This window comes from Procambarus clarkii, chromosome 5 (genome assembly GCF_040958095.1).
Source record: "Procambarus clarkii isolate CNS0578487 chromosome 5, FALCON_Pclarkii_2.0, whole genome shotgun sequence".
Lineage (NCBI taxonomy): Eukaryota > Metazoa > Arthropoda > Malacostraca > Decapoda > Cambaridae > Procambarus > Procambarus clarkii.
Window position 1 is genome coordinate 17,438,531 of NC_091154.1, and position 24,011 is coordinate 17,462,541.

The window sequence follows — 24,011 nt, forward strand, 5'->3', positions numbered from 1 at the left end:
TTTGACATTCAGTACCTTCCTCCCTTGGGTAAAAGTGACGATGTCATTTTGGGAATAAAGTATGCAATGTGTTATAATCTGGAAGAAAATAAGGAGGTTGAAGCAGTTGGAAAAACCTGACTTCAGGAGAGGACATTATGGAGACCTTGGAAATTTTTTTAGTGAGTATAATTGGACAGACTTGTTGCTAGGCAAGGAAGTGAATGAGATGTATGTCAAGTTTTGTGAAATATATGATAAAGGCACAAAAAAATTTACACCAAAACAGAGATGCAGAACTAGGAAACAGGATTGGTTCAAAAGAAATTGTGAGAGGGCCAGAGACCAAAAGACACAAAAATGGAATCAATACAGGGAAGAGGCCAAACCCCCAAACATACCAGTGATACAAAGATGCGAGAAACAACTACACGGCAGTGAGGAGAAATGTAGAAAGAAATTTTGAAAAAGGGATTGCAAACAAATGTAAAATAGAACCAGGTCTATTCTATAAATTCATAAACAACAAATTGCAGGTAAAGGATAATATTCAGAGGTTGAAAATGGGAAATAGATTCACGGAAAATGAAAATGAAATGTGTGAAACACTAAACGAAAAGTTCTAATGTGTGTTTGTACAAAATGAAATCTTTAGGGAACCAGACACAATAAGAATTCTAGAAAATATAGAGCACATAGGTGTCTAAGAGACGAAGTGGAAAAAATGCTAAAGGAGCTAAGTAAGAACAAAGCAGTTGGTCCAGATGGAGTTTCACAATGGGCTCTGAGAGAATGTGCACCCGAGCTCAGCATTCCACTTCAACTGATTTTTTCTCCATCCCTGTTTACAGGAGTTGTAGCTGATGTGTGGAAAAAGGCTAACAGAGTTCCAATCTACAAAAGTGGAAGCAGGGAAGACCCCCCTTAATTATAGACCTGTATCATTGACAAGTGTAATAGTCAAAATATTTTGGAAAAATAGTTAAAACTAAATGGGTAGAACACCTGGAGGAAAGATATAATATCGGACACAGTATGGTTTTCGATCTGGAAGATCCTGTGCAACGAACTTGCTCAGTTTTTATGATCGAGCCACAGATTTTACAGGAAAAAGATGGTTGGGTTGACTGCATCTATCTGGACCTAAAAAAGGCTTTTGACAGAGTTCCCCATAAGAGGTTGTTCTGTAAACTGGAATATATTGGAGGGGTGACAGGTAAGCTACTAACATGGATGAAAAATTTCCTGACCGACAGAAAAATGAGGGCCGTAGTCAGAGGCAAGGTATCGGATTGGAGGAATGTCACGAGTGAAGTAACACAGGGTTCAGTTCTTGCACCAGTAATGTTCATTGTCTACATAAACGATCTACCAGTGGGAATACAGAATTACATGAACATGTTTGCTAATGATAAGATAATAGGGAAGATAAGAAACCTAGATGATTGTCATGCCCTTCAAGAAGACCTGAACAAAATAAGTATATGGAGCAACACTTGGCAAATGGAATTTAATGTGAATAAATGCCATGTTATGGAATGTGGAATTGGAGAACATAGTATTGTATTGTGGGTAGGTGGTGTTGTCGTCGTGTTGTTGATCCTTCTTTCTGGACAACCCAACCCACAACTTGGTAGAGTGCTTATACTTCACTAGGAGATCACACTAGGCGCTTCTGGCTCTTGGAGAGGGGCTCAACGTCACACATTTTAGGGGATGCGGCTCCAACACTCAGCCTCGTTATCACGTGCACACACCCACTCGAGCCGCTGTGACTCCCCACTCTCTCCTTATGTTATTTTCTTATTTCCACTCCTTTTCTTATTCACTGCCCATAATCTCAAATTGTTCATCATATCCAACCAACTATTTTACATCTGTATCTTCACCTCTATATTTCCTAGACCTTCTAATCAGGTCAGGCTTGATAGAATAATTCTCAAAGGGGAGAATCGTTTTTCGGCTGCCTGGGATCATAACAATAGACCCCACACAACCTATAAATTATGTGAGAAATCTTTAAAGAATTCTGACAAAGAATGGGATCTAGGGGTGGTTCTAGATAGAAAACTGTCACCCGAGGACCACATTAAGAACATTGTGTGAGGAGCCTATGCTACACTTTTTAGCCTCAGATTTGCTTTTAAATACATGGATGGAGAAGTACTAAAGAAATTGTCCACGACTTTTAGTAGACCAAAGCTGGAATATGTAGTGGTTGTATGGTGCGTATATCTTAAGAAGCACATTAACGAACTGGAAAAGGTGCAATGACATGTCACTAAGTGGCTCCCAAAACTGAAGAACAGGAGCTACGAGGAGAGGTTAGAGGCATTAAATATGCAAAAAGTAGAAGACAGAAGAAAGAGGTGATATGATCACTACGTTCAAAATAGTAACAGGAATCAATAAAATTGATAAAGAATTCCTGAGACCCGGAACTTGAAGAACAAGAGGTCGTAGATTTAAACTAACGAAACAAAGCTCCCGGAGAAATATACGAAAATTCACTTTTGTAAACAGAGTGGTAGAAGGTTGGAACAAGTTAAGCGAGAAGGTGGTGGAGGCCAAAACCGTCGGTAATTTCAAAGCATTATATGACAGAGTGCTGGGGGAGACGGGACACCACAAGCGTATCTCTCATCCTGTAACTAAACTTTGGTAATTACACACACACACCAGAGAGAGATAGAGATAGAGATAGAGATAGAGAGAGATATAGAGAGAGATATAGAGAGATATAGAGAGAGAGAGATATAGAGAGAGAGAGAGAGATATAGAGAGAGAGAGAGAGAGAGAGAGAGAGAGAGAGATATAGAGAGAGAGAGAGATAGAGAGAGAGAGAGAGAGAGAAAGAGAGATAGAGAGAGAGAGAGAGAGAGAGAGAGAGATATAGAGAGAGAGAGAGATAGAGAGAGAGAGAGAGAGAGAAAGAGAGATAGAGAGAGATAGAGAGATAGAGAGAGAGAGATATATATATAGAGAGAGAGAGAGATATAGAGAGAGATATAGAGAGAGAGAGATATAGAGAGAGAGAGATATAGAGAGAGATATAGAGAGAGAGAGATATAGAGAGAGATATAGAGAGAGAGAGATAGAGAGAGAGAGAGATAGAGAGAGAGAGATATAGAGAGAGAGAGATATAGAGAGAGATATAGAGAGAGAGAGATATAGAGAGAGAGAGATATAGAGAGAGAGAGATATAGAGAGAGAGAGATATAGAGAGAGAGAGATATAGAGAGAGAGAGATATAGAGAGAGAGAGATATAGAGAGAGAGAGATATAGAGAGAGAGAGATATAGAGAGAGAGAGATAGAGAGAGAGAGAGATAGAGAGAGAGAGATATAGAGAGAGAGAGATATATATAGAGAGAGAGAGAGATATATATAGAGAGAGAGAGATATATATATAGAGAGAGAGAGAGATATATAGAGAGAGAGAGAGAGATATATAGAGAGAGAGAGAGAGATATATAGAGAGAGAGAGAGAGATATATAGAGAGAGAGAGAGAGATATATAGAGAGAGAGAGAGAGAGATATAGAGAGAGAGAGAGAGAGATATAGAGAGAGAGATATAGAGAGAGAGATATATAGAGAGAGATATATAGAGAGAGAGATATATAGAGAGAGAGATATATAGAGAGAGATATAGAGAGAGAGAGATATAGAGAGAGAGAGAGATATAGAGAGAGAGAGAGATATAGAGAGAGAGAGAGAGATAGAGAGCGTGTGCGAGCGTGCTAGCGTGCTAGCGCTTGAGCGCTTTTCAGGCAGGTACTTAACCTAACAGATAAAAGTAAGAGTAACTAGAGGGTACATTGTAGCAGCATTTGATGTAAACATAATAACAATAAAAATTGATTGAATTAATTATGCTGATGTATGTCTTAAGTTCTAAAATTAGGTGAGAGGGTAGCACAAATTACATTGTGAGTTTATAACACAAGGTAGGAAACTGAGGATGTAATTAGGTACTTCCTCGGGGGGAGCCCTGTCAGCTTCCTGGAGCTATCCAGGCTGATATGTAACTATTAGCTTTCTGGCATCAAAGTGCATGGAGTTCTTGCCTACCAGGGACCACAAACCAGAACTTAGCCACCCTCAGAGAGGCACGAGGAACAATGGCCTATAGAAACCCCTGTGTGGTTGGAGCATTCTGTGTCTGCTATCGACTGGGTCTGGCACCCAGAAAGGTTGGCGCCCCAAAACAAACCCCTGTTCTGGTGAAAATATTGCTCCCGAAAGCCAAACGAGTGGACAGAACTCCCCCAAAGAAAATTGGCAAACGAGCATGACATTGTTTCTTCACCACTGTCCTGTGCAACCCCCTCCCCCACTCCCTGGGAGGGGGAAGGAGCAGCCCCAGACCCTCACGCTGGCAATCCAACCCATCAGTTCTTGGCTGATGTGATACTGGCAGGTCGGGTGCCTCTTGCTCCTGCTTTACCTTCAGTTACTGTGCCTTGTGGCATGGTCTCTCTACAGGTGGTGTGTGAGCCAGGAGTAATATTCTGTTACTCAGGCTGCATGTGCCTAGGGCTTCCTTCCCTAGGTGCCCTGTAAGTACTGCTCTAGGGGCTTGGGGCCACCTTACACAAGTCACCTTGGGACATACCTCCGCTGTGTCTTTTACTGCTCGGTACTTGGCCGCCCTTGGAGTCGGCTTTTTTTTTTTTTTTTTTGTCCCGGGGGTTCAGCTTTTAGAAGTTTGCTTGGTAGTTTTGGGCTCCGGTTCACAGTACCTTGCCTGGGCTTCCCTTAGGGTGATGCCAAGGCCAAGGTCCCTTCACAACCCCACTGGGGGGCTGTGGTCCGATGGATGCGATCCTAAAATCCCCTCTGGCTTCGTGCGAGGTTGATGGTTGCTCTCATCCCTTGTCTCAGGGTGACAATCACCGGTTCCTCCTCCGCCATGCTGCCTGTTGGGTTGGTGATTCTTTTGACCCAGAGTCGTGCGACGTTTGTTCTTTGTACGTGCCCCAGTTCACCAAGCTACTGGGCCAGATGGAGTTTCACCATGGGTTCTGAGAGAATGTGCACCTGAGCTCAGCATTCCTCAACTGATTTTTCAGGCATCCCTGTTTACAGGAGTTTTAGCTGATGTGTGGAAAAAGGCTAACGTAGTTCCAATCTACAAAAGTGGAAGCAGGGAAGACCCCCTTAATTATAGACCGGTATCATTGACAAGTGTAATAGTCAAAATATTGGAAAAAATAATTAAAACTTAATGGGTAGAACACCTGGAGAAAAATATCAGACAGTATGGTTTTCAATCTGGAAGATCCTGTGTATCGAATTTACTTAGTTTCTATGATCGAGCAACAGAGATATTACAGGAAAGAGATGGTTGGGTTGACTGCATATATCTGGACCTAAAAAAAGGCTTTCGACAGAGTTCCACATAAGAGATTGTTCTGGAAACTGGAAAATATTAGAGGGGTGACAGATAAGCTTCTAACATAGATGAAAAATTTTCTGACTGATAGAAAAATGAGGGCAGTGATCAGAGGCAATGTATCGGACTGGAGAAATGTCACAAGTGGAGTACCACAGGGTTCAGTTCTTGCACCAGTGATGTTTATTGTCTACATACCTTAAAGTTACCTTGAGGTGCTTCTGGGGCTTAGTGTCCCCGCGGCCCGGTCGTCAACCAGGCCTCCTGGTTGCTGGACTGATCAACCAGGCTGTTAGACGCGGCTGCTCGCAGCCTGACGTATGAGTCACAGCCTGGTTGATCAGGTATCCTTTGGAGGTGCTTATCCAGTTCTCTCTTGAACACTGTGAGGGGTCTGCCAGTTATGCCCCTTATGTGTAGTGGAAGCGTGTTGAACAGTCTCGGGCCTCTGATGTTGATAGAGTTCTCTCTGAGTACCTGTTGCACCTCTGCTTTTCAACGGGGGTATTCTGCCATGTCTTCTGGTCTCGTGTGATGTTATTTCTGTGTGCAGGTTTGGGACCAGCCCCTCAATTATTTTCCACGTGTAAATTATTATGTATCTCTCCCGCCTGCGCTCAAGGGAGTACAGATTTAGGCTCTTTAGTCGGTCCCAGTAATTTAGATGTTTTACTGAGTGGATTCTAGCAGTAAAGGATCTCTGCACGCTCTCCAGGTCAGCAATTTCTCCAGCTTTGAAAGGTGCTGTCATTGTGCAGCAGTACTCCACTCTAGAGAGCACAAGCGTTTTGAAAAGTATCATCATCGGTATACCATCTCTAGTGTGAAAAGTTCTTGTTATCCAACCTGTCATTTTTCTTGCAGTTGTGATGGCTACTTTATTGTGTTCTTTAAAGGTAAGGTCTTCCGACATGAGTACAGCTGTACACCCAGATCCTTTACATTGCCTTTTCGTTCTATGTTATGATTTGCCTGAGTTTTGTACGTGGTTTCTGTTTTTATATTTTCAATTTTTCCGTAGCGCATGAGCTGGAACTTATCCTCGTTAAACACAATATTATTTTCTTTAGCCCATAGAAAGACCTGATCTATATCTGATTGGAGGTTTGCCGTGTCCTCTATGTTGCCAACTCTCATGAAAATCCTAGTGTCATCTGCAAAGGATAATACAGTGCTATAGGTTGTGTTCTTGTCTATGTCCGATATGAGGATGAGAAAAAGTACTGGAGCAAGCACAGTACCCTGGGGGACTGAGCTCTTCACGGTTGATGGGCTGGATTTTATTTTGTTGACTATTACACATTGGGTTCTGTTGGTCAGGAAACTGTAGATACATCTGCCTATTTTCCCGGTAATTCCTTTTGAACGCATTTTATGTGCAATAACACCATGGTCACATTTATCAAAAGCTTTTGCGAAATCTGTGTAAATTACATCAGCGTTTTGTTTGTCTTCCATAGCATCTAATGCCATATCATAGTGGTCCAGCAACTGTGACAGGCAAGAGCGCCCTGTTCTGAAACCATGTTGTCCGGGGTTATGGAGATGCTGTGATTCCATGTATTTTGTGATCTTACTTCTTAGCACTCTCTCAAAAATTTTTATGATGTGCAATGTTAGTGCTATACATAAATGATCTACCAGTTGGTATACAGAATTATATGAACATGTTTGCTGATGATGCTAAGATAATAGGAAGGATAAGAAACTTAGATGATTGTCGTGCCCTTCAAGATGACCTGGACAAAATAAGTATATGGAGCACCACTTGGCAAATGGAATTTAATGTGAATAAATGCCATGTTATGGAATGTGGAATAGGAGAACATAGACCTCATTCAACCTATACATTATGTGAGAAATCTTTATAGAATTCTGATAAAGAAAGAGATCTAGGGGTGGTTCTAGATAGTTTTCTATCACCTGAGGACCACATAAAGAATATTGTGTGAGGAGTCTATGCCTCGCTTTCAAACTTCAGAATTGCTTTTAAATACATGGATGGCGATATACTAAAGAAAATGTTCACGACTTTTGTTAGGACAAAGCTAGAATATGCAGGGGTTGTGTGGTGCCCATATCTTAAGAAGCACATCAACAAACTGGAAGAGGTGCAAAGACATGCTACTAAGTGGCTTCCAGAACTGAAGGGCAAGAGCTACGAGGAGAGGTTAGAGGCATTAAATATGCCAAAACTAGAAGACAGAAGAAAAAGAGGTGATATGACCTGTGTGACCTGGATTATGCTTTTGTGATGGATCTGCATTCCTTCATGTATAGATCTTCGTGTCTGTACTGGATTCGTTGTGAAGTTCCGAAGTCGTCCTGGTTAGCAGACTGCCCACTCTTCTCGTTGGAGGCTTGGCACACGTTCTCTCGGTCCTTACACGCTTGTGTGGAGGGAGGCTCAGATGGCGCTGCAGGTTTTCCTGTGGGACGAATTTGAGCATCTCGATGCATTTTTGTTTGCATGCCCTTCCGCAGGATGTTGGTGTGTTGCAGATTCATGTGCAGGTTCCTTTTCTTTCGGTTGCCTTGGTTGCAGTGGATTTGCATACACGTGGCCTGCTGGCTTCGGCCCTGCATTTTGTCTCCCTCCTTGAGCTGTCCTCAGATTGGTTTGAGTTGTATGTGGAGGAGCTTGGGGCCGCCTCTGGGTCTGGTGCATTACCCGCGGCGGTGCGTCGTCTGTATTGTTGCTGTTGGCGCTGCTCCTGCGAAATGTGGTTTCGTGGTTTTTTGCTTCTCGACTCGCGTGTTGGCAGGTGGTGCTTGCTGCTTTTTTGGAATCTGCTTGTGCCCTGGCTCTTAGGTTGTCATTGCCTTCTTTGTCCATTACTGTTTGCAGAGTTGGCGGTTGTGCAGTATCTGCAGGCAGCTTCGGCTAGTTGCCTTCCTATGTCGGACTTGTTAGTTCTCCAGGCTGGGGGCCAGGGTCTCATGGGGGGGCCTTCCCGAATGGGTCGTGCCAGGGCTCGGGGTTCTTCCCGTTGTGGTTGGCCAGAGGTGTCATATTCTCCTGACTGAACCGAAGGCTGCAAGCCTTCGGTTCAGTTTTTTCTGGTCAGCGCGGGGATCGCCCTATGTGCAGCTTAGGTTTTTGTAAGGTGCGTTGTCCTATTGACAGGATGATAGGGATGGGGGGGAGGCTTGCTGTGTTTGCTCGCGTGTGGTGCCACAATTTGTGGACCTTTTGGGTTATTTTGTGCGGCCTATGGTGGAGTTGGGTGGCTCCTCCTCCTCCTACAGGGGGGTTCGTGGCTGGCTGGGCAGATCTCTTCTCCTGCACTCTGTTGAGTCATATTGGAGTGAGTTTGCTTGGGTGTGGTCGAAACGACCTCGTCTCTCAGGTGGGTTTCTCCGTCTGTATCCGGTCCCGAAACGGGACTGCGCAAACCTCCGGTTCATTCTGGACTTATCCCGTCTGAACCCCGTGGGTTTATTGCCCCTCCTTTCAGACGACTACTGTCCCAGGTCCGTCTTCTGTTGGTCATGTGCTTGGTGTCCCTGGACCTAAATGATGTGTATTGACACATCCTAATTCATCCGAGGTTCAGGAACTGGCTCGGTTTTGTTGTGGGGCATGAAGATTACCACTTTCATTGCCTTCCATTCGGCATGAATCTGGCGACTTGTGTCTTCATGCACCTTATTACGGTCATGGTGACCTGCCTGCATTTAACACTATCGCCAGCCGGGCATGCACTAGGCGTGTATGCATGAACTACGCCTGGCGGTGCAGGTGAGCGTGCGGGGCGAGCGCTCGGCGACACTAAATGTGTATACTCGTTTCAGTTTTCTCACCCTAATTCTCGTGCTACGTCTCTGGTTTTGGTATCATTGTGTTCACAACAGAATTCCCTACAGGTGTATATGCATATAAGGTCAAAAAACCAAGCTTGACTGCCCAGAGCAAAGCCTAAAGTCGGCACGTTATCCGTGAGCACACAAAATCGGTAAAATGTGTATACTGTACTGATTTCAGCTTTTTCACCTTAATTCTCATGCTACGTTGTTTGTTTTGGTATCAATGTGTTCACAATTAAATTCCCTGCAGGTGTATATGCATATATTGTCCAAATGCACAGCGTGACTCTCCCCTAGCAAAACCTAAAGTTACCCATGAATGAGAACCAATTATTACACCCTCAACCTAATGTGTATACTCGTTCAGTTTGATAACATCAATTTTTGTCTTAACGTCGCTCGTTTTGGTATCAAATTGTTTGCAATATAAAGGTGCATACTTTAAAACTGGTCCCATAATAGTAGCACAATAAATAGAATTTTAACAAATATGTTAAAATGTTAACCAAAAACATATTTATAATCTTTCAAGTATTCTGACATAAGGTTTCGTGTTAAATCTTTCATTTTGGTATCAAATATTGCGCACTCAAAAGCCACTTATTTTGAAACTATCCCGAAGTTGATTGGATAAAAAATGAATTTTATACAAATATTTTTGTGTTCGATGCGAGCACTGTTCAAGGCTAGGACTCGAGAGAAAAAAAGTGGACGCGAGCAGTGTTCAAAGCGAGCGATAGTGTTAAGTGTTCGGTATGGTGTCCAAAGATCATAGTGGCCATCAGTAAACAACATGCCAAGTCGTGCAGACGACGCTCCTCCCTCACCAAAATGGCGGCTCCCAACCTACTTCTCTCACTGCTATCTCACACTATACACACGTTATATACAAGTACCTATATTTGTATTCACCATAGCGAACCACTAAGCTGGTATGGTGAGTGCAGTCAATAAATGGTGGCTACACAGTCAGAAGACGATGCCACAACCCTCCCTCCACAGCCTTACTCCTCCCCCATGGAGCACTGCGCTAAATATCACCACAATCCTGCTATCATCAGAATCCTGGTCAGTTTTATCACAGTCAGGGGGCTTCAGTAATACTATCACTGCTAAATAATAGCAGTATCATATATATTATGGCATTTGTAGGCGATGCTGTGGTCACAAGCTGAACAGCGGTGCTGTGAGCTCGTGCTGCGTGCGCCAGCCTTGGTGGCTTGCTCAATACTGACGCTGTAACACCCAAGAATGTTGGCCTGGATTTTTTTCCTAGGTGGCATCTGGCATCTGGCTGTACTATAGCTGCCCCTATCCCAGGCGGGGCATTTAAATTATAGCACTAGACACGAAATCATATATATATGATTTGCGCAGTTTAAGGGTTTAGGGACTTGAACAGAGGCTGTGTTTTGTCTGAAGACAGAGTTTGTTATAGTTCTGATAGCAGATTGTTGCCAAGTGATGAGAGGCTTTAGGCAAACCACTTAGTTTGCATAAACAAAATGATTTGTTTACAAACCACTTGGTTTCTATGACAAGTTTTATTTCAGCTTGGTTCACCATACATATCTGAAATATAAAAAATATATGTAGTAATTCAAAAGTTATAATAATTATTCTAATATTGAAATGCAGGCATAATTATTGTAATACATGTATAATATTTGTTCTAGTATTGAAATGCATGCATTTTTACACGTAAATTCACATTCAGGTAGTATTATATTTTTGAAATGGTACAATTGTATGTGAAATTATCCTGTATTCTAATTGCACTTGAAGGTGCATGACAACCTAAGTTATTTCTGTAGGTTAGACAATTCCTTAATTTATATAATACATCTTGTATGGAAAAAAATTAACCTGTGAAGATGCAATTCATGTATTTAAAATTAATGGCAAGAATGAGGCGAAGATCTAGTCACTTCCATTATGTTTTTTTGACTTGGGAATTTTTCTTACTTCTCTATTTGCAATAAATATATATTTATGGTATATTGCAGTTGTGAGGAAGATTGTAAGGGAGATATAAGGAAGCTACTCGGTGATGAAGGGGCATGTCAACTTAAGGAACTGCTGGGTAACCCCTGGATGAGTGAGCATGACTTGCACTCCCACACGCAGTTGGAGATAAAAAGTGGCTCTACGCAGACCATTATTGAGATTGGCCCAAGGTAAGTTGTGGAATGTGTCGGAATATAGCACATAGCCTCAAGATCCATATTGTTGTTAGCCATTTATTCAGATAAATGATTAATCTTCACTGTGATGTTATGTTGGAATAAATTTGTGGCACAATGTCCACCAGACATTGTGCCTTTTAACTGGTCTAGACACCCAACCCATAAATTGAATAAAAGAAGTGATGAGGTTTTCATCTTTCCTGAACCGTCATAAAGTTGTGTACCAGTAATGGTAGAGAAAGTTTCTCAATTATGAAATTAATTAGTCTTTCCTTCAGCTTGGTTATCCTTAAATTTGATCAGCTGCTGATATTTTCAAGCTAAATTAAATTTCTTTAATCATTGACCTGCTTCCAGCAATAGAAACACTTGTGCTGTGCCATCCTTTTATATCTGAATTAAAACACCTTGCTAACACCCTTTTGTTGTCTTTGATATTGATATAAACTTGCCTTTTGACAAAGCAACACTTCATTGTAATCTCGTTCACACTACTGCTCCTGCCTCCAATGCTTCTGGTAATAACTGAAGTGTAATTGCCTAAGTGTAGATACAGGATGAGAGCTAGGCTCGTAGTGTCCCATCTTCCCAGCACTCTGTTGTGTAACACTCTGAAACTACTGATGGTTTTGGCCTTCACCTTCTCACTCAACTTATTCCAACAGTCTACCACTCTGCAAACAAAAAGCTTTTAATATTTTCAGCACCTTTGTTTCCTTGGCCTGAATCTGTGACTTTTTGTTCTTGAAGTGGTTGGTTTCAGGAATTCCTATTTGTCAATTTGATAGTCTTATTGTTTTGCAAGTGGTGATCAAATCAACTTTTCTGTGGGGAGCCCGTATGGCTCCCTGGAGCTTATCGGGCTAATGTATGTTATATTAGACCGGGACATTAGCTAAGGAGTTCAGACCTACCAGGGACCAGCGCCAGAACCTGGCCCCTTCAGAGAGGTTTCAGGGAGCAATGGCCCTGGAAAACCCCTTTGTGGTTGGGGTTTTCCTTATCTGCCATCGACCGGGGTCAGGCACCCAGAAAGGTAGGCATGACAAAACAAACCCCACATGGTAAAAACTACAACAAAAACCAAACAGAGAGGTAGAAACTTCCTACAATCCCACGGAAACAAGCAAACATTACTCTCTACTGCTGCGCCAATCGTCCGCGCAGCCCTCCCCTCCCAGAGAGGGGGAGGGGGGAGCCCCGGACCTATCATGCCGGCTGCCTAGCTTCAGTTCATAAGCTAATGTTAACCGGGTTAGACGCTTCTCTGGCCTCAGTTTCCTAGGCGGTGTTTGCCTTGTGTGGCGTTCACTGCCGTGTGTTGTGTTGTGCGGTGGCCAGGAGTACCTCATCAGTACCAGGGCTGCATGCGCTTAGTGGCTGACTTCCCTAAGCGCCCTGTGAGTACTGCCCTTGAGTAACAGGGTTATCTTCCCTGGGGCATTCGGGAACCATTCCCGTAGAGGTTCTTGCTGCTCGGCATTTGCCTCGCCCTTGGGGCCAGCTGGGGCTTGGGGCCTTTGTTTGGCCCTGGGTCCTGGGTAGGGACTGGTATTGTGCTGGTTAGGGCAGCAAGGTGTTGCGGGACCTGCCACCCAAGCGGCGACTGGTTCCTGTTGCCTCTGGAGACGGTGTACTTTTTTTTTTTTTTTTTGCCTGGTGGGGGTCTGCCTAGTGTGGCTATAGTTCCACTGGTAGTGTTTGGTGGCCCTCTGCTAGGCCCCCGTCATTGTACACGTCGCACGGGTTTTCAGTGTTATACTCTACCCCTTGTTGATTTTGGGCATTTAACAGGTTAGCATCACCTTGCCCGGGCTTCCCATAGTTGTTACCCGTACAGGCCCTGGAAGTTCCTGTCGGGGCTCGGTGGACCATTCTATGTGTCTTCCGGGTCCCAACCCATCTTATACGGGATCATTGGTTGCTGTTACGGAGGCAGAAGTGATGGCTCCAAGTTCAGCATTAACAGGATCTTCGGAGCCCAACACCACAGAGAATGTCTCATGCCGCTGCCACTCTGAGTTGTATACAATTGTGATCTCGACTTCAAACCTAAGTGTAGTTATAGGATGAGAGCTACGCTCATAGTGTCCCGTCTTCCCAGCACTCTGTCATATAATGCTTTGAAACTACTGATGGTCGTGGCCTCCACCACCTTCTCACTTAACTTGTTCTAACCGTCTACCACTCTATTTACAAAAGTGAATTTTCGTATATTTCTCCGGCAGCGTTTAGTTAGTTTAAATCTATGACCTCTTGTTCTTGAAGTTCCGAGTCTCAGGAATTCCTCCCTATCAATTTTATCGATTCCTGTTACTATTTTGAATGTAGTGATCATATCGCCTCTTTTTCTTCTATCATCTAGTGTTTACATATTTAATGCCTGTAACCTCTCCTCATTGCTCTTGTCCTTCAGTTCTGGGAGCCACTTAGTGGCATGTTGTTGCACCTTTTCCAGTTTGTTGATGTGCTTCTTCAGATATGGGCACCATACAACCGCTGCATATTTCAGCTTTGGTCAAATAATAGTCGTGAACAATTTCTTTAGTATTTCTCCATCCATGTATTTAAAGGCAATTCTGTAGTTAGAAAGTGTAGCATAGGCTCCTCGCACGATGTTCTTAATGTGGTCCTCAGGTGACAGTTTTCTATCTAGAACCACCCCTAGATCCCATTCTTTGTCAGAAGTCTTTAAAGATTTCTCACATAATTTATAGGTTGTGTGGGGTCTATGTTCTCCAATTCCACATTCCATAACATGGCATTTATTCACTTTAAATTCCATTTGCCAAGTGTTGCTCCATATATTTATTTTGTCCAGGTCATCTTGAAGGGCATGACAATCATCTAGGTTTCTTATCTTCCCTATTATCTTAGCATCATCAGCAAATGTGTTCATGTAATTCTGTATTCCCACTAGTAGATCGTTTATGTAGACAATGAACATTACCGGTGCAAAAACTGAACCCTGTGGTACTCCACTCGTAACATTCCTCCAACCTGATACCTTGCCTCTGATTATGACCCTCATGTTTCTGTCAGTTAGGAAATTTTTCATACATGTTAGTAACTTACCTGTCACTCCTCCAATATGTGCCAGTTTCCAGAACAACCTCTTATGGGGAACTCTGTCGAAAGCCGATTTTAGGTCCAGATAGATGCAGTCAATCCAACTCTTTACAATTCTTCGCGGCAGGGGATCGTATTCCAGGGACCATAGGATTAAGGACTTGCCCGAAACGCTACGTGTACTAGTGGCTGTACAAGAATGTAACAACTCTTGTATATATCTCAAAAAAAAAAAAAAAAAAAAAAAAAAAAACTTTCCTGTAAAATTTCTGTGGCTCGATCATAAAAACTGAGCATGTTCATTATACAGGATCTTCCAGATCGAAAACCATACTGTCTGTCTGATATTATATCATTTCTCTCCAGATGTTCTACCCATTTAGTTTTAATTATTTTCTGGGGGGAGCCCCGTCGGCTCCCCGGAGCTTTACCGGCTGATATGCTAATGTCAGACTTTGGCATCAGTCATGTGTATGGAGTTCTAGGGCCTACCGGGGACCACGAGCCAGAACCTGGCCCCCTCAGAGAGGCAAGGGGAGCAATGGTCTATAGAAACCCCCGTGTGGTTGGAAGCATTCTATGTCTGCCAGCGACCGGGTCAAGCATCCAGAAAGGTAAGCATTCCAAAACAAACCCCTATTCTGGTGAAAATTGCTACCTAAGCCGAACTAGTGGATAGAACTCTTCAACAGAAAACAAGGAAACTAGTATGACGTCATACGTCACTGCGCCGCTGTCTGCGCAGCTCCCCCCTCCCCGGGAGGGGGAAGGGGGAGCCCCAGACCTCCCACGCCGGCTATCCACCCATCAGTTCTTCGGCTGATGCTATAGGCAATGGTTATGTGCTCCGGCTCCAGTGGTTGTTTCAGCACTGTACCTAGAGTGTGGTGTCTGTTTTCTAGGTGGTGCGTGAGCCGGGAGTGATTCTTCAGTACTCGGGCTGCATGCGCCTAGGGTTCCCTTCCCTAGGTGCCCTGTAAGTACTGCCCTTGGGGCTTGGGGCCACCTTCCACAAGTTCCTTGGGTCCTGCCCCTGATTGGCCGTTTACTGCTTGGTTTTCGGCCGCTCTTTGTGTGCTCGGGTGTTCTGTCTCCCTTGTTCACCTTAGAGTAAGGGGTAGTGTTTGCACTGGTGGGGCGTAGGGTACTGTGCAGCTTGTCTTTACCAATCATAGCGGCCGGCTCTGTTCCACTTGGGTACGCTGTCCTCTTGCGGGGTTTTCTTTTTCTTTTTGTTTATCTACCTGGTGGGGGGGTCTGCCTTCGTTCTTGCCCCTTGTGTCCCTTGTGTTCTGAGTATTTTCTGGTGGTACCCCTGCTAGGTCCCCGTGAGTGTACACGTCCCGGGGGTTCAGCTCTTAGAAAGTTGTTTGGTAGCTTTGGGTGCCGGTTAGCAGTACCCTGCCTGGGATTACCTGAGCGCGAGTCCTCTTAAAGTAAACGCTCGGGACCCTGGGAAACCCCTGGGGGCGCGCGGGTCCGATGGATGTGACCCCAGAGTCCCCCCCCCCCCTCGCTTCCAGCGAGTTTGAGGGTTGCTCTCACCCTTTGTCTCTGGGTGACTCTCTGTTTTGCCTCCGTCTGCTGCCTGTGGGGTCGGTGACACCTTCGACCCGGAGTCCTGCGAGTTTTGTTGCTCGTTGTGGCTCGGTTACCCAGTTGTGCTAACAAAGCGGGTGCGGGCAGCAGGGGCGTTGCACTTGAGCCTTGGTGGTGGCAACGTTCTCGTGGTTTCCTCCCCGGGAGCCCCGGGGCTGCCCCGTTGTAGTTCGTTTTGAGACTTGGGGGTGTTGGTTGCTTCGGTTCCATCCACGCCCCCTTGTCTTTCCCCTGGATCATCCGCATTATTGGAACGTCTGTCGGCTCCTCGTACTTGTCGCCCTGTTGGGCTACTTGTCGCCCTGTTGGGCTACTTGTCGCCCTGTTGGGCTACTTGTCGCCCTGTTGGGCTGCTTGTCGCCCTGTTGGGCTGCTTGTCGCCCTGTTGGGCTGCTTGTCGCCCTGTTGGGCTGCTTGTCGCCCTGTTGGGCTGCTTGTCGCCCTGTTGGGCTGCTTGTCGCCCTGTTGGGCTGCTTGTCGCCCTGTTGGGCTGCTTGTCGCCCTGTTGGGCTGCTTGTCGCCCTGTTGGGCTGCTTGTCGCCCTGTTGGGCTGCTTGTCGCCCTGTTGGGCTGCTTGTCGCCCTGTTGGGCTGCTTGTCGCCCTGTTGGGCTGCTTGTCGCCCTGTTGGGCTGCTTGTCGCCCTGTTGGGCTGCTTGTCGCCCTGTTGGGCTGCTTGTCGCCCTGTTGGGCTGCTTGTCGCCCTGTTGGGCTGCTTGTCGCCCTGTTGGGCTGCTTGTCGCCCGGTTGGGCTGCTTGTCGCCCGGTTGGGCTGCTTGTCGCCCGGTTGGGCTGCTTTTTGGGCTCTTTGCTTCTTTGGCCGGTTTTATTGTTCCTGCTTCCTCTTTTGGCTACTTTTCTCGTGCAGTAGTCCTGGCTGGCGCCTTTCCCGCAGGGAGGGTGTGCGGTTCGGCCAGCGTGTTATGCGCATGCGCCGTGGAGTTTGTTTTGGTCTGGGCGGTGTTTCAGTGCTGGTGTTTTGCCCCCTTTTTTGCTACAGTGCTTCGCCTCTCGTTCTTCTCCGTGGCTGCGGTATGTGCCCCTTCGCACCGGGGGTGTCCTGGTTCCCAGTTGTGGGGAGGACACCGTGGTTTTCCCTGTGTCATGGGTGTGGACCGCCTCCTTCGCCTCTCCCTGCTCTCCTGCGGGTCCGGCAGGGTCCGGCTCTGGCGTCTTCACCTGGCGGTGCTCCCAAGTTCTTGTGGGCACGGTTGAGTCGTGTCAAGTTCGTGCCACCATTCGCCAGGCGAGTTTCTGCGGTCTGGCGTCTTTTGGCCGGGCGCTGGATGCGGCGGTGTTTATATAGCTGTCTTTATTTAGGTATATTTTTGTACGACTGAGACCGTTCGCACACCAGTGACTGTCCCTTTATCACCCCTTCCTGTCCCCCTCATGTGCATGTCCAACCCATGCTGGAGTCATTCAGGGGACCCTCCTTTTTTAATGTTGTGAGGTGTGGGGGTTGTGGGGTTGGTTCTGTACTCACCTGGTAAGGCTCCTGGCTGTTCTTGCAGGATTTGAGCTCTGGCTCTTGGGTCCCGCCTATCTGGTAGAACTTGCGGGATAGTACCAGTGGAGTGCAGTGGTGCTATTGGCACCTTTGGGGAACACTGTATTACCATCAGAGGTCTGTGCTTGTTACATGACCTACTTGCGAGCATAAGCCTTCTTGCTGGTTCGTCCGTGGACTTCCAGGGCGCACTGGCCTGTTTTCGTATGGCAGTTCCGGCCCGTCCTGGTTGTGGGGGTATGTGGGCCGGTGGACTGCTCCTAGCAGCTGCCTGGTGGGCCATCCTCTGGCCGGTCTAGCCTGACCTTGGGCCGGGCTTCAGGTGTACAAGAGCTCCCAGTGCCTCATCCAGCAGGTATCGAGCGGGGTTTCTCCGCCGTCGGTCGCCTAGTGCAGGTTTCTGGGCCTGCAGGGTTTTGTCGTGTCTCCGTTGGCCCTGTCTGGGGTCTGCCTGCTCCATTCTCTGCCTTTGCAGAGGGGAGTTGCTATTTACATGTTGCATGTTGCAGTGGTGCCTGTTGCTGCTTGCTGCACGTGTGCATTGGTACCGTGTTTCACGGTGGCGTGTCCTTGTTCCTGTGTCCGGTTGTGGAGTGGCACTTTGCTGCCGTTTTGTGCCTGGGGATTGCGTGGGGTTTTTGTCCCTGCCTGATTGTCCACCCCTGGTTGTTCTCCTGGGTTTTTTTGTGCTTCTGCTCTTTCTTCCTGCCTCCTCTGCAGCAGGGATGTTCTGCGTGTGTTCTTAGGCGTTGGTCAGCCTGTGTCCTGTGATGTGCTTCTTTGTCTCGGTCTGTTGCAGTTGTTCGTGCCCCTTGGTTCGGGTACTGTTCTAGCGGCGACCCTTCCGCCTTCTTTGGTTTCCTAGCTTGCCCTACCGTTTTTTTTGTTTTTTTTTTTGGTGGGTCTTGCGATGTCTCGCGTTGGACCCGTCGTTTCTGAACTCCTGGCGGGCTTGCATGCTTTGGGGAGTTTTTCTGTTTGGCAGACGTTCCATCTCCTTGTGCCGCCTGGGTTTCGGTTGTCGCGCCCGAGATCTTCTCGCGGCTCCGCCTTTTTCCTGGGCTCGGAGGGGCCTTGTCGGGGCTGCTTATGTTCTGCCTCGTGGTCTCACCTCCGGTTGGTGGTCGGGTGGCTTCGTGGTAGGTGTCCCACCTGCGTGCTTCTCTTGGCGGCAGTATGGGGTATTTTGGCGGTCCTTCCTTTTCCTGTCCCTTCTTAGGTGGTTACTCTTGTTAGCTTGGTTTACTCTCGGCTTGGTTTTCTAGTGGGGGTTGGGGGCCGTCATCTTGCCACATACTGTCGCCTCTTTTCGTGCGGCGCAGGCGGAGCCGCTTCAGCTTGCTTTCGGTCTTGGTGTTGCTTCTGCACCATTAGTAAGCTGTCTTGTGCGTCGTTTCACCTCCGGCCTGTTCGTGCGCCACTTGCACCATCCTGGTCTCTTGTCAGCGTGCTCTGTCTTCTCCTCGGTTGGTAGTGCCCCTTCGGTTCCGGTGTGTTTTTTCGTCGGCTCTTTCCTTTGGGCCTTTGCCTCTGGGGGTCGAGTCGCTGAGTTTTCTTGCTCCTTCGGTTTTAGCATTTTGGTTGTTTGGTGGCAGCAGTCTCCATCTTTTCTGGCGCGGGGTGGGGCTGCTGCATTCTGGAGGGGTCCAGGGTTTGTTGGTGCTTCGTTGGTCGGGCCGGGGGTGTGTCGTTTTTGTGTTCAGTGGCGGCCCTCCACTGTTGTTTGCGTGCCACGGCGTTTGGGTCCGGAGCGCGTTTTGCGTTGATCTGGTTCTGTTCTTCCTGGTTCGCGGGTGATAGTGTCCCGGGTGGTCAGCCGTGTTCTTGCGGCTAAGCTGCCTGTGTTCTTCCCTCATGCCTGTGGCGTTCGTGGCTTCGCTGCTCTCGCTGCCGTCTGGGCGACGTGGCCTTGCGGTCTTTCGGGCATGGATTTTTGGTGTTCATGCAGGGGCCTTGCTGCTCGTGGTTCTCGTGTTGTTCCCGAGATTTTCGGGGCTGTGGCGCCTTGGGTTGGCGTTTGCTGCTGGTTGTCTCGCCTCCTTGGGGGGTGTGTGGTGTCCGCCTCCCGGTTCTGTCCCTTTGACCTTCCTCTGTGGGTAGTTAGCTCCGGGGAGCCGACGGGGCTCCCCCCAGAAAACCAGCGTTGAATGTAATGAAACGCCATTATCTGGGTGAGACCCGGAGGCTTCCCGGGAACCCTCCCTCCCTCCAGTCGGCGTTTTTCGCGTGTTTTGACATCCAGCCTCAGAACTGATGGGTGGATAGCCGGCGTGGGAGGTCTGGGGCTCCCCCTCCCCCCTCCCGGGGAGGGGGGAGCTGCGCAGACAGCGTCGCGGTGACGTATGACGTCATACTAGTTTCCTTGTTTTCTGTTGAAGAGTTCTATCCACTAGTTCGGCTTAGGTAGCAATTTTCACCAGAATAGGGGTTTGTTTTGGAATGTTTACCTCTCTGGATGCTTGACCCGGTCGCTGGCAGACATAGAATGCTTCCAACCACACGGGGGTCTCTATAGGCCATTGCTCCCCTTGCCTCTCTGAGGGGGCCAGGTTCTGGCTCGTGGTCCCCGGTAGGCCCTAGAACTCCATACACATGACTGATGCCAAAGTCTGACATTAGCATATCAGCCGGTAAAGCTCCGGGGAGCCTCCGGGTCTCACCCAGAAAATGGCGTTTCATTACATTCAACGCTGGTTTTTTCAATTATTTTGACTATTACACTTGTCAATGATACAGGTCTATAATTAAGGGGGTCTTCCCTGTTTCCACTTTTGTAGATTGGAACTATGTTAGCCTTTTTCCACACATCAGCTACAACTCCTGTACACAGGGATGCCTGAAAAATCAGTTGAAGTGGAATGCTGAGCTCAGGTGCACATTCTCTCAGAACCCATGGTGAAACTCCATCTGGACCAACTGCCTTGTTCTTACTTAGCTCCTTGAGCATTTTTTCCACTTCATCTCTAGACACCTCTATGTGCTCTGTTGTTCCCTGGAATTCTTATTGTCTAGTTCCCTAAAGATTTCATTTTGTACAAACACACTTTGGAACTTTTCGTTTAGTGTTTCACACATTTCCTTTTCATTTTCCGTGAATCTATTTCCCCTTTTCAACCTCTGAATATTATCCTTTACCTGCAATTTGTTGTTTATGAATTTATAGAATAGACCTGGTACTGTTTTACATTTGTCTGCAATCCCTTTTTCAAAATTTCTTTCTGCCTCTCTCCTCACTGCAGTGTAGTTGTTTCTCGCATCTTTGTATCGCTGGTATGTTTGGGGGTTCGGCCTCTTCCTGTATTGATTCCATTTTTGTGTCTTTTGGTCTCTGACCCTCTCGCAATTTCTATTGAACCAATCCTGTTTCCTAGTTCTGCATCTGTTTTGGTATAAATTTTTTGTGCCTTTATCATATATTTCACAAAACTTGACATACATCTCATTCACTTCCTTGTTTAGCATCGTATCTAGCCAAACACAATATACTTAGCCCTTGCCAATATGGCTTCAGACCCAAAAAAAGCACTAACAATGCACTTATTAGCATGCGTAACTCGATTCATACAGCTCTTGATAAAAATGAGTTCCCTGTTGGGTTATTTGTGGACCTGCGTAAAGCTTTTAACACTGTCAACCACCAAAACCTTCTTCTTAAATTACATCATTATGGAGTCAGAGGACACTCCCTGCAATACCTCAAATCCTACCTTACTGACAGGCTCCAGTATGTTTCTGTGAATAATTCAATTTCTCCTACCCTACCCATCAACATTGGTGTTCCTCAGGGCAGCATACTTGGCCCTCTCCTCTTTCTCATTTACATTAATGACCTTCCAAATGCCTCCCAACACCTCAAACCAATTCTATTTGCTGACGACACAACCTTCATTTACTCCAGTCCTGACCCCCTTGCTCTAAATGCCACAGTAAATACTGAGCTAAATAAAGTTCATCTTTGGCTAACTGCCAACAAACTCACCCTTAACATTGACAAAACTTTCTATATTCTGTTTGGCAATAAATCCTCTAATCAAATAAATCTCAAAATAAACAATACCCAAATTTGTAACAAATTAGATGGCAAATTCCTTGGCATTATCATTGACCACAAGCTGAATTTCCAGGGACACATTCTAAATATATCAAAGTTTCAAAAACTGTTGGCATTCTTTCTAAGATCAGATATTATGTACCCCGCCCTGCCTTGGTGACTCTCTATTACTCCCTTATCTATCTATATCTCAACTATGGTATTTGTGCTTGGGGCTCTACTACCCAAAATCATTTACGTCCTCTAATTACTCAACACAAAGCTGCTATTAGGACAATATCCAACTCTGGCCCCAGACATCACTCGGTACCCCTACTCAAATCTCTGAATATGTTAGACATTAAGTCACTGCACATTCTCTCATGTGTATTATACATATATAAAACGCTAAACTGTAATGCCAATCCTGACCTCAAAAGCTTCATAGAATGTTGTAACAGAACCCATGAGCAAAACACCAGAAATAAATACAGTTTTGATATTCCTAGAGTACGACTTGATCAAACTAGAAATGCTCTACAAATCAAGGGACCCGGATTGTGGAATGACCTTCCCAACCATGTTAAAGACTGTACCTCTCTCAACCAATTTAAGATAAAAACGAAGCTATACCGAATAAATTCCCTGTAACCTACCTTACCCCTCTATTGTCAACCAATGTCTGTCTTTTTTAAAGAGCGCCGTTTGTCGACAGAATTGTATTTGTGCTGCTTTTTCAGCTATGTTTTCATTTCATGTTTTCATTTTACTCTTTATGCTCAATTAGTATTAAGCTTTAATCATTTAAGTTTTTCATGCCCGAAACGCTTTGCGTAATAGTGGCTTTAGGCATTGTATGTACTAGCTCTATCTATAAGACCACCAATCTTTGTAAAAATTTCTTGTATGTATGTACCTTACCTAAATAAACATTTATTTTACTTATTTATTTATTGTCTGTCCAATTATACTCAATAAAAAAAATTCTAAGGTTATCTTCTTCTTGAGGTTATCTTGAGATGATTTCGGGGCTTTTCTGGGGGGAGCCCCGTCGGCTCCCCGGAGCTATCCAGGCTGAATGGATATGTATAATTTTTTGGCATCAGTCAAAGTGCTAGGAGTTCTTGCCTACTGGGGACCACAAGCCAGAACCTGGCCCCCTCAGAGAGGCACGAGGAGCAATTGCCTATAGAAACCCCCTTGTGATTGGGAGCATTCTATGTCTGCTATCGACTGGGACAGGCACCCAGAAAGGTAGGCGCCCCAAAACAAACCCCTATTCTGGTGAAATTATTGCTACCGAAAGCCGAACGAGTGGACAGAACTCCCCAAACAAAATTATCAAACTAGCATGACGTCATCATGTTGCCGCGCCACCGTCTGCGCAACCCCCCCCTCCCCGAGAGGGGGAAGGGGGAGACCCAGACCCTCCACGCCGGCGATCCAACTGGCAGTTCTCTGCTGATGGTCATACTGGCTGGTCGAGTGCCTCTGGCTCCGGTTTTTGTTTCAGTTCTGTGCCGTGTGGTGTGGACTGTCTCTACCGGTGGGGTGTGAGCCAGGAGCAAGATTCCACAGTACTCGGGCTGCATGCACCTAGGGCTATCTTCCCTAGGTGCCCTGTAAGTACTGCCCTTGGGGCTTGGAGACACCTTCCACAAGTCACCTTGGGTTCTGCCTCCGCTGTGTCCTTTACTGCTCGGTACTGGGCCGCCCTTGGAGTCGGCTGGGGTTTTGTTGCCCTGGTTTGTCTCTGGGTAGGTGGTAGTTTTCATCACTGGCAGGGGTGCGGGGTACTGCACAGCTAGTTTTCACCATTAACAGCGGCCGGCTCTGTTCCGCCTGGGTACGTTGTCCTCTTGCGGGGTTTTTCTTTTGTTTTTGTTTTTGCCTGGTGGGGGGTCTGCTTTTACTATAGTCCCCCTTTCCTGTTCTAGGTGAATTTCTTTTGAATTCTTCTGTAGGCGGTACTCCCCGCTTGGCCCCCGTAAGTGGACACGTCCCGGGGGTTCAGCTTTAGCAGTTTGTTGGTAGATTTGGGCGCCGGTTCGCGGTACCCTGCCTGGGCTTCCCTTAGCGTGTACCAAAGGCTAAGGGGCCTGGGAAACCCCACGAGGGCTCCGTGGTCCCCTAGATGTGTCCCCGGAGTCCCCCTCGTGTCCTGCGAGTTTGAAGGTTGATCTGTCCCCTTGTCTCAGGGTGACACTCACCTGTTGTGCCTCCACCATGCTGCCTGTTGGGCACTTGTTCTTGTGACCCGGAGTCGTCCGATGATTGTTGTCAGTACGCGCTCTCCTTCACCCAGGCCACTGGTCTTGATAATCGGGTGCAGGCGGCTGCGGCGTTGCTTGCAGGGTGTGTGTTGCTGCAACGCTCTTGGTTTGCGGCCCCGGATGCCCCGAGGCTGCCCCGTTTTGGTGGTTGGGGTCTGGACTTGG

At 46.5% G+C, this 24,011-nt stretch overlaps 1 protein-coding gene across 1 annotated transcript in view; it reads left to right on the top strand.

Annotated features, from left to right (window-relative positions):
* Positions 1-24,011, top strand: part of LOC123766585 (phosphoribosylformylglycinamidine synthase) — a 452,541-nt gene that overhangs the window by 35,100 nt on the left and 393,430 nt on the right. Inside the window, exon 2 of the mRNA XM_069302853.1 lies at positions 11,188-11,358. Within this exon, the coding sequence (XP_069158954.1) occupies positions 11,188-11,358 (171 nt within the window). The remainder of the gene's footprint in view (positions 1-11,187; positions 11,359-24,011) is intronic.